Here is a 9,687-nt window from a genome sequence, read left to right as displayed (position 1 = left end):
TGAAATTTTACATTTTATAGAAAGAAGAAGAAAATTAAATGCAAGTATGTATTGAACAAATGTCCCACCAGAATTTATTCCTGGCAGAGTGATGAAATGACATTTAGATTTTAAGAAAATGAGATAAAATATATAATATATTGTACATCAGTACGTAACACATGAATATATAATAAAGTTTGTTCTCGGCAGCTTATGAATAAGGTTAATTGATGTGGTTGATACGTGTGATGTGGGTGGAGCGGCTCAGTCCTGTGAAATGGACTGAATCTCTGCAGGATAACTCTGGTGTCCCGGCATCAAGGTCGTGACTGCAGCTACTAACGCTGTTTGTTTTGTTTTCCATTGTCGGATCTCTGTTATTGTTTTCCATTTTCTGACTTGTTGAAGACTTTGTGCTTCACATGGAGAAACTTTATTTTGGTCTGCAGAGCAGCAGGAGTTGAAGTGAAGGGGTTAAGATCCAGAGGAATGTGGGGAGGCAGGAGGTGGAGGCACGAGGCTTTTTTCATTTCAATCCAATTACTCTACCTCCGCTCACTTTCTCCATCCCTCCGTCTCATCCTCCTCTTCCTCAGGACGCCTTCTCCTCCTTCCAGGTCGACCACGGCGATGACGGGGACTCTGCCCAGGTTTCCCACAATGCCCGCCTTGCTCAGCTCCCTGCCCCGGGGCATCAACCCTCCCACTTTACCCAGAGGCATCACCATGCCCAGTCTGCCCACTTTACCCAGTTTACCCAGCATGCCGCGAGGCGTGACCATACCCAGCTTGCCCAGGGGTATGTCGCTGCCCAGGGCCGTTGCCATGCCAACCGTAACCCAGGCTCATCGGAGGCTGCTGCAGGACTGCTGCTCCGTGCTGGACCATCAGACACCAGGAGGTAACAAGTTACTAACTGTGATCAGTTAGCTGGAGATTTTGATTGATTTTCTTATTTTTAATGAACCCTCCGGAGTCTGTCTATTGACCAATGAATACACTGATCAATGCACTGATCATGTTTTATTTATCCTAACATATATACATAACATAACCGTTTATTTAAATATCATCTAGAGACAAGTGCTAGTATTTCATCTCTGCATGTTGGCCATGTGAAAGAAATGTTTAAATCTGTTTACATGTAAACAGATTGGACTGTAGTTAATTATCAGCAGATTCATTCGTAATTAAAATAATCATTATTTACATTAAAATTAGCTTCACGTCAAACAGCTACAACAGCAAGGTAGTGTTAACTGTTTATTAATGTATCAGTATAAACTGTAACAGCATTAATTCTCGCTCTGGGTTGTAGTGATGTACTTTCATGTCGTCGTCTCTGTGAACACAGGAGGGTTTTACTGAGTTCAGTCCTGCAGTGTCAGTTCTGCGTTTTCAGCTCCAGTTCTGCAGGTTTCTGATCTGATTTTTTTTCTGTTTCTGCTGGAATGATAAATAAATCCAGAGCAGATTATAGAGCGCTGAGCTGCTGCACATGGCCCGGATCTCACACACACACAGGAAAATCTTTCACGGTTAAGAGCTGGACAGAATATTAATACTACTCTGTATTAAATCTGTTTATTCTGTTTTAAGGACAACAAACACGACTCATTAAAAAAACATCAAAAACATGAAAACACGAAACCTGAAACCTGCAAAATGGGATTTTTTACTACTTTACTAAAACAAACAGACGTGACGTGAAAACGTTTTCATGTTTAAATCAGGCACTGAATAGCTGACAGTTAACTGACAGTGATGATGGTGAATGAAAGGAGGCGGGTTCAGTGTGTGTGTGTGTGTGTGTGTGTGTGTGTGTGTGTGTGTGAAGGATTAACTACAAGCGTGTGTGTGATGGAGGAGACAGTGTGTCTGTGAGCTGAAGGAGTCGTCTTCATGTACGGTGAGAAATATTTTAATATTTATTACATTTTTCTTCTTCACTCATCTGAATGTTGTGATGCTTCGTTTGCAGTTTAGATTTAACCAGTTATGAAAAAATAAATTATGAATTTCCTTTGATGTGACGTTCAGCTGCAGATAAATCTGATTTCCATGTGTTGTCTTGTTTATTGAGCAGGTGTTGAAAACGAATAAATATAAAATCTAAAACAGATCATCTCAAAAAATCCAGACCTCACACCATTAATTCACCTGTTAACTATGATGTAAAGGTATTTTTCATCAAATTTTAAAAAGATAATTCATTAATTTTACTATTTTAAGGTATTTTGAATGTGTTCCCCATTAAGTTTAAGGGGGTTTTAAGGGGTAAACAAATTTGTTTTGTTTGTTTTCAAATGCATCACAAAAGTAAAAACATATACAGTCAAAATAATTACTTTTTAAGTAATATATTATGTGTGTGTGAATATATATATATATATATATATATATATATATATATATATATATATATATATGGGTTCTGCTCCACAATATATTGAGTATTAAAAATGCTCAAGAAAGAATGAAAAGTTGTACATAAAACTTTTAAAGTCAAAATTATGAAATAAATCGAATTTATGGCTTTAAGGTAAAACTAAATCTTGAGGCATCAAGTTAAAAACCAACAAAAAATTAAGTTGATTTTAATCTTTACATTAACATTTTGATAATTATAAGTTAAATACGGTTCGATAAACACATCTGGACGCCTGTGGGAGACGGAACAAGAGGATTTCTCATGATGTCAGACAAGTCGTCAGTTATCAGCTCAGTGCCTTGCTCAGCAACACTCCGACATGTTTGGGGATTGAACCTGTGTCCTTGCAGTGACAGCGAGGACTCTTTAAGCTGCGCTAACTAAAAAACAACAATATAAACACATTATGCAACAAGCCACCGCAGGATTAACGCTTAAGATGTAGTATTACTAATACATTGTAGTGTGTGTGTGTGTGTGTGTGTGTGTGTGTGTGTGTGTGTGTGTTTTGTGAGTTGACCAGTGGTGGATCTCTTGTCTCCTTTAATCTCCCAGAATCTATTAAACTGAACATAGAGAGAGATGAAAAATTAAAGAAGAAACAAGGTCAAACTCGACAGACACTCTACCGCCCCCGTGTGGCTGTAACGTTCATTTATTCATTTATTTATTAATGGACACAATTTGGAATTTAGAAATCAAAACCTCAAATTAAAAATCCTCTCTGAATAAGATTCCAGTCGCTGGTTGTTCCATGACTTCATCCTTCTCTCTCCAGAGACACATGACACGTGTTGAACCCACGCCGTCAAAATATTCTTGTAATTCTTGCGCTGACCCGTCAACTCTGTGTCCAGGTCTGTGCGGCTGCTGCTGGGCGCTGCGTCCTCGCTACAAGAGACTGGTGGACAATATTTTCCCAGAAGACCCAGAGGTAAACACACACTCATATTCTGTGACTTTACTGTCTCATTCGATTAAAGGGTCAGTTCACCCAAATGACTTTCCTCTATTGGTAATGGTATTTATACACGCAGGTAGCACAGGTGTATTTGTCTGGGTTTTTATCTGCAGGTGAGTCTGATTATTGTTTCAGGAAGGAGACAGATTAAACCAAAACTGTCTGTGTGGATAAATAACAGAAGAAAATCTGATTTGAATGTTTTGTTTAAGTATTGATTTGGGTGAACTGTCCCTTTAACAGAAGGACACACAGGCTGTTCGTCTTATGTTGCTGATTTCTTTTGTTTGTCTGCACAAAAACTAAATGAACTTTGCTTTATCATAATGCACCTTAATGTTTACTCTTGTATTTTACCTTTTCTCTTCCCTTTTAACTTCTATGTATTTACTATTTCTTGCATTAATATTTATGAATGTTTTAATATTAACAAAACGTGTTTGTGTTCAGGATGGGCTGGTGAAAGCCAACATGGAGAAGCTGACGTTCTTTGCTCTGTCGGCGCCGGAGAAACTGGACCGCATTGCGGCGTACCTGTCAGAGCGCCTGACCAGGGAGCTGAACCGCCACCGCTACGGGTCAGTGCACACACTAATACACACTGATACACAACAGCAACAACACACACAAAATCTACATCCATTTTGACATGAGTGTGTTGGTGTTTCAGCTGTGGTGGAGGAAGTACTCAGCCCTTGTACTTCAGTAAAAGTAGTAATACTGCAATGTGAATTTAGGCCTGAATACTACTGAATACTGAGAGATTTCAGTTCTTGATTTTTAATAATTTGTCTTTATTATTTTTATCCGTTTACAATTAAATCTACAACACAAAGTGCCACAGTAACTAAATACCATCAGGAAAATGTACTTAAAGTATTAAAGGTAAAAGTACTGTGAGTGTTATATCATATCACTAGATTATCATTAATATAAAAGCAGGATTTTACTGTTGTAGTTGTTTGATGTTGAGTTTTAACTATTTTATAGCAACTAATGATCATTTTATTTATGAATCTTGTTCCATCAGTTGATCATTTCAAATCAGAAGATGGTGAGAAACGACGTCCCAGTTGCCCCAGTATGAAACCTTCATAATTTTTGTCCAACCAACCGTCAAAACCTCAAGATTATTAAAATAAATTAAAGTTGTTTTTGGTTTTAAAATACACAGGAAATAAGAACGAAAACGAACAGAATACGGTGCAGAGAGAGTGTGTAGAAATATCACAAAATAATAAAAATATAAAATAAACATACAAGAAAATAAACTACATAAAAATGTAGCATGAAGAGACTGAGGTTTGTACCGGAGTGAACATTGGGCAGTTACCTGTGTTTCAGGTATGTGTGTATCGCGATGGAGGCGCTGGAGCAGCTGCTGCTGGCCTGTCACTGTCAGAGCATCAACCTGCTGGTGGAGAGTTTCCTCAGTACGCTGCGTCTGCTGCTGGAGGCCGACAAGCCACACCTCCACATCCTGGCCACCAACTCTGTACGTCACACACACACACACACACACACACACACACACACACACACACACACACACACACACACACACACACCACACACGATACAGCTGGACTGACAACATCCAATAATGACACAGCAAAGGAGGAAATACAGCTGGAACTTTATTAGGAACACGGAGGTTTTTAAACTGTATTTATCATGTATTCAGATTTATCTTATATATTTTAACTGTCACCAGGAATTATAACGTAAATATAAAAACATCATGGAAGTGTGAACGAGCAGAGGGCCGAGTGAGTGTTAGAGCAGAGCTGACAGATCATGATCGTGTCCTACACGTATTTATGTAATCTATAAGCCTTGATATTTGTATTTACCCTTGGAAGATGTGCAGTATACACACACACACACACACACACACACACACACACACAGAGGGATTATCAGGGTGTGTCACAGCAGGTTTATCTCTGCTGGAAACGTTGATGCACGTCCCTCAGTTCTTCCTTTACTGCAGATGTGGTCGTGTCTTTGTTGAGTTGTTTTCAGCTCTGTCACAGTCACCAGAGGCTTTTGTGTCTCTTTGTGTAGTTTGTGAAGTTTGCGAACATCGAGGAGGACACGCCGTCGTATCATCGCAGCTACGACTTCTTCGTGTCGCGCTTCAGTGAGATGTGTCACTCCGAACACGAAGACGCCGACATCCAGAACAAGTGCGTCTGTTTCTGTCCGTCATCACAGAGCCTCCTACCTGTGATGATACTGTCACACCTGCTGCCGTTGACCAATAGGAACGCAGATACTGACCGTCCAGTTAGTGGTGATGTAACCTCTGAATGTGTGTGTGTGTGTGTGTGTGTGTGTGTGTGTTTAGGATCCGTGTGTCAGGGATCCGCGGTCTGCAGGGCGTGGTCAGGAAGACGGTGGACGACGAGCTACAGGTGAACATTTGGGAGCCTCGTCACATGGAGCAGATTGTTCCCGCCCTGCTGGTCAACCTGCAGCAGCACACACACACCAACAGGTAAACAAACACACACACACACACACACACACACACACACACACACTGACACTACAAATGAAATTTTATGATTTTTTTTTTTTGTAAATACTCAAAAAATTGTAACGTGTGTGTGTGTGTGTGTGTGTGTGTGTGTGTGTAGTGAGTCTCCAGCAGAGCAGACTGAGGTGTGTTTCAGAGAGCTGTTGGGCCGAGCTGCTTATGGACACATTACCAACGCTATCAGACCTGTGCTCATGTAAGATACACACAAACTACAGTAGACGCAGTATTAGCAGTAGTTGTTGCAGTAGTACCTCTTGTAGACGCAGTATTAGCAGTAGTTGTTGCAGTAGTACCTCTTGTAGACGCAGTATTAGCAGTAGTTGTTGCAGTAGTACCTGTTGTAGACGCAGTATTAGCAGTAGTTGTTGCAGTAGTACCTGTTGTAGACGCAGTATTAGCAGTAGTTGTTGCAGTAGTACCTGTTAGCAGCTGCTTCAGTTGTGTTTTCAGTTCATTCACAGTGTGTTTTACTCTCCGTGTGTTTTCAGGCACCTGGACAGTCACGGTCTTTGGGAAGGACGGAGTTTTGCTGTTCGATGTTTTCAGATCATCATGTACTCAATACAGGTTAGTAATACCTGTAATACTACAAGTAGTACACTACACTGGTACCATGTACTACTCTGTGGTACCAACTCTAAACTACTACCTGATAGTTATTATCTTGTCACCAGTCTTAAATTAAATGTATCTAAATGTAATTCGCTAAATTTTATTTAACTTAATTTAAACTGAATGTATTTAACTGAACTCTGTATCTTAACTGTATTTAACTGTACTTATCACAACTTTATTACCTTAACATTTATTTACCTTTTAACTAAATGTGCTGCACCTTACTAAACTGAACTCTGTATATACATTTAAACTACTTCGTTGTAATCAAATGCACTTAATTGTACTTAACTGTAATTAATTAACTGTACATTGGTTGTACTTGACTGTCTTTGGCTTGATTTTATTAGCCTGTATTTCTCTGTGTTGTTCCACTTATCTGTTCTCCTCAGTCCCAGCATTCCCACCTGGTGATCCAGCAGCTGTTGGGTCACCTGGACGCCAACAGCCGGAGTCCAGCTTCAGTCAGAGCCGGGATCGTCGAGGTTCTGTCTGAAGCTGCTGTTATAGAAGCTACTGGGTCTGTAGGTGAGTCCGAGTCTGTTCAGTGTGTTTGTGTCTTCTGCGTTCACGCCGTTCGCTAAGTCTGTCGTTTGTGGTATTTGAATGATCCCGTCAGGTCCCACAGTCCTCGAAGTGTTCAACACGTTACTGCGGCAGCTCAGGCAGAGCGTCGACTACGAGCTGACCGGTTACTATGACAACGCAGGAAAACACAAAACCACCTCGCCCGAGGAGAAAACACTGCAGGACGCCGTCATCAAAACTATCGGTGAGGCCCGGACGCGTTTGTGTTCTTGTTGTGATGAAATACTTTTTAAGGTGGTCGCCTCATTTGAAGTGGTGTCATCTGTCCAGGGTCCTTCGCCAACACGCTTCCTGTCTACCAGAGGTCAGAGGTCATGCTGTTCATCATGGGGAAGATTCCTGTTCCTGGTATCTACCCCGCCCTGGGGTCGCCCAATGCCGGGTACCGCTCTCTGAAACCGACTTAACAAGTTTGAGATATTTTCAAAATCTAAATAGTGAACGTGTGTGACGGTGCCGTGACCTCCCTCTGTGTCTCAGGTTTGAAGGCAGCAGGATGATCCAGGTGATGTTGTTGAAGTCCCTCCTCCAGGTGAGTTCAGTTTTGCGAAGCTTCAGTCTCTCTGGCGACAAAACTACTAAACTACTGCTGAGTTAAACCACAAAGCAAACACACCTACTGAGTCGTGGGACCTCGTGGTCGTATCCCTCCGCCACTCAGACTACTTTCAGGTTACATCCCTGTTTATCCAGTGTCAAATCAAATATTAACCATTTGTGTGAAATTTTGTCATAATTACTGTGTGAAGTCTTGAGTTAGAGCTTGACCTTTGACTTTTGACCATCAAAATATAATCAGTTCATCCTTGAATCCGAGTGAATGTTTGTACCAAGTTCCCTGAAGGCGTTACTGAGACATCGCGAGAGATTCACAAGAAGGAAAATCCGGAAACATAATCCCACCGGCTCTGACTGTCGCCGTCGCAGTTACAGTTAAAAAAGTATTAGTAGTATTTAGCTGTAGATTTGATGTTTCTGGGACTTTCGAAATGCAAACCTGCTTCCATGGGCCTTTAGTAACCCTGTGTAAAGACGTCCAGGAAGACCATCCATACTGTCTCTATAACAGAGCCTGAGGACTTGTGTAACCTCTTCCCTGCCTCAGGTATCACAGCGTTATGAGAGCAGTAATCTGTTGACGGCGCTGCCCTCATCCTTCTTGGAGCCTCTGCTCTCCTTCACTCTGATGGAAGACCCTGAGATCCGTCTGCTGGTTCTCTCCATCCTCACCTCGCTCATCGACCGACGCCACAACGCCGCCAGACTCACCACAGCCAGGTCACATCCCCACAGACACAGCACAGACCCCATGATCAGAGGGGATCGATCCCTATGTTTCTGATGAAGTCCACTGGCGCCATCTTGTGGCAGACTCATGTTACTGCACATAGACAGACTCTCTCTCTGTGTGTCTGCAGTGTGGCGTTTGATGTCTCAGTGTTGGAGCTGAAGGAGGACAGATGCTCTCGACAGGACAACCTGTTCATGAGGAAGGTAAGAGGATCCAACGTGACGCCGCCAGTTTGAGGAACAGAAATATTAGAATGCAAATATTTTCAAACAAGACCTGAAAACCCTCTTTTAAATCTCCAGTAGCATGTTGTAGTACAGTAATGACAACTGTGTGTGTGTGTGTGTGTGTGTGTGTGTGTGTGTGTGCAGCATGCTCAGCGTCTCTACAGACATGTCTACCTGGCCTGTAAGGAAGAGAGCAGTGGGCAGAGCCACTACCAGGCTCTCTTCACCCTATTGGCCGTACTGAGTGTGGAACTGGCCAATGAGGAGGTGGTGGTAGACCTGATCCGATTGGTCCTGGCCCTGCAGGTGAGCAGAGCTTCTGTTTATAATAATAATAATGTTGCTGCTTTCTCTCTGATTGATCATCCCTCTTCTACTCTGTGATCTGCTGCTCAGGAGCTGGCGTTGTCCAATCAGGAGTGTCTGTCAGTGTTTAACCGCTGCAGCGTTCATGCCGTCTGTGCCGCCTTCCTCAACCTGCTGTCCCAGCTCGGCCCGCCTCCACCGCTGCACGAGCACGTCACCCAGGTGTGTGTGTGTGTGTGTGTGTGTGTCAGAGTGAGAGAAAATGACAAATGAAGGTGTGTGTCAGCACAGCATCACATATAGTTAATTTATTTCTCATGTGTCTGCAGGTCATAGAGAGTCGACAGAGTGACGCTCCACACCTGCTGCCTGAAGACGTCCTCTGTGACCAACCCAGGTAGAGAGACAAATACAGACAGTTGAGAGAGAGAGAGTTAATGTTATATTAAGATGTATATGGAGCCGTAACCAGGGTTTTAAAAAAATATAAACTATACCTTATAAATAAGTTAAAAAAGACATTAAATCATAAAATTCTTCAACTTTTCACTTGAATGTCCTTTAAATTTATAAAGGTCTTAAATATTTCTTCTTCCCTGCAGTAGACAATAACATTAGGTTTAACTTTTCATTATGTGTGTGTGTGTGTGTGTGTGTGTGTGTGTGTGTGTGTGTGTGTGTGTGTGTGTGTGTGTGTGTGTGTGTGTGTGTGTGTGTGTGTGTGTGTGTGTGTGTGTGTGT

General features: G+C 41.9%; 1 protein-coding gene across 1 annotated transcript in view; it reads left to right on the top strand.

Annotated features, from left to right (window-relative positions):
* The first annotated feature begins 584 nt into the window (after positions 1-584).
* The window catches only part of LOC111646863 (protein EFR3 homolog B-like), a 12,027-nt gene continuing 2,924 nt past the window's right edge, over positions 585-9,687 (top strand). Inside the window, exons 1-17 of the mRNA XM_023396426.2 lie at positions 585-883; positions 3,271-3,347; positions 3,825-3,952; positions 4,719-4,869; positions 5,442-5,563; positions 5,725-5,874; positions 6,017-6,112; positions 6,408-6,486; positions 6,927-7,062; positions 7,154-7,306; positions 7,393-7,504; positions 7,603-7,654; positions 8,228-8,400; positions 8,541-8,616; positions 8,785-8,946; positions 9,037-9,168; positions 9,276-9,343. Coding sequence (XP_023252194.1) covers positions 613-883; positions 3,271-3,347; positions 3,825-3,952; positions 4,719-4,869; positions 5,442-5,563; positions 5,725-5,874; positions 6,017-6,112; positions 6,408-6,486; positions 6,927-7,062; positions 7,154-7,306; positions 7,393-7,504; positions 7,603-7,654; positions 8,228-8,400; positions 8,541-8,616; positions 8,785-8,946; positions 9,037-9,168; positions 9,276-9,343 — 2,138 coding nt within the window. The 5' untranslated portion in view covers positions 585-612. The remainder of the gene's footprint in view (positions 884-3,270; positions 3,348-3,824; positions 3,953-4,718; positions 4,870-5,441; positions 5,564-5,724; positions 5,875-6,016; positions 6,113-6,407; positions 6,487-6,926; positions 7,063-7,153; positions 7,307-7,392; positions 7,505-7,602; positions 7,655-8,227; positions 8,401-8,540; positions 8,617-8,784; positions 8,947-9,036; positions 9,169-9,275; positions 9,344-9,687) is intronic.

The sequence above is a fragment of the Seriola lalandi genome, unplaced genomic scaffold, assembly GCF_002814215.2.
Source record: "Seriola lalandi dorsalis isolate HSWRI2012SDOR001 ecotype SW California unplaced genomic scaffold, Sedor1 jcf7180002054977, whole genome shotgun sequence".
Classification (NCBI taxonomy): domain Eukaryota; kingdom Metazoa; phylum Chordata; class Actinopteri; order Carangiformes; family Carangidae; genus Seriola; species Seriola lalandi.
The sequence above is the reverse complement of the archived record's forward strand: the minus strand, read 5'-3'. Positions and strand labels throughout refer to the sequence as shown.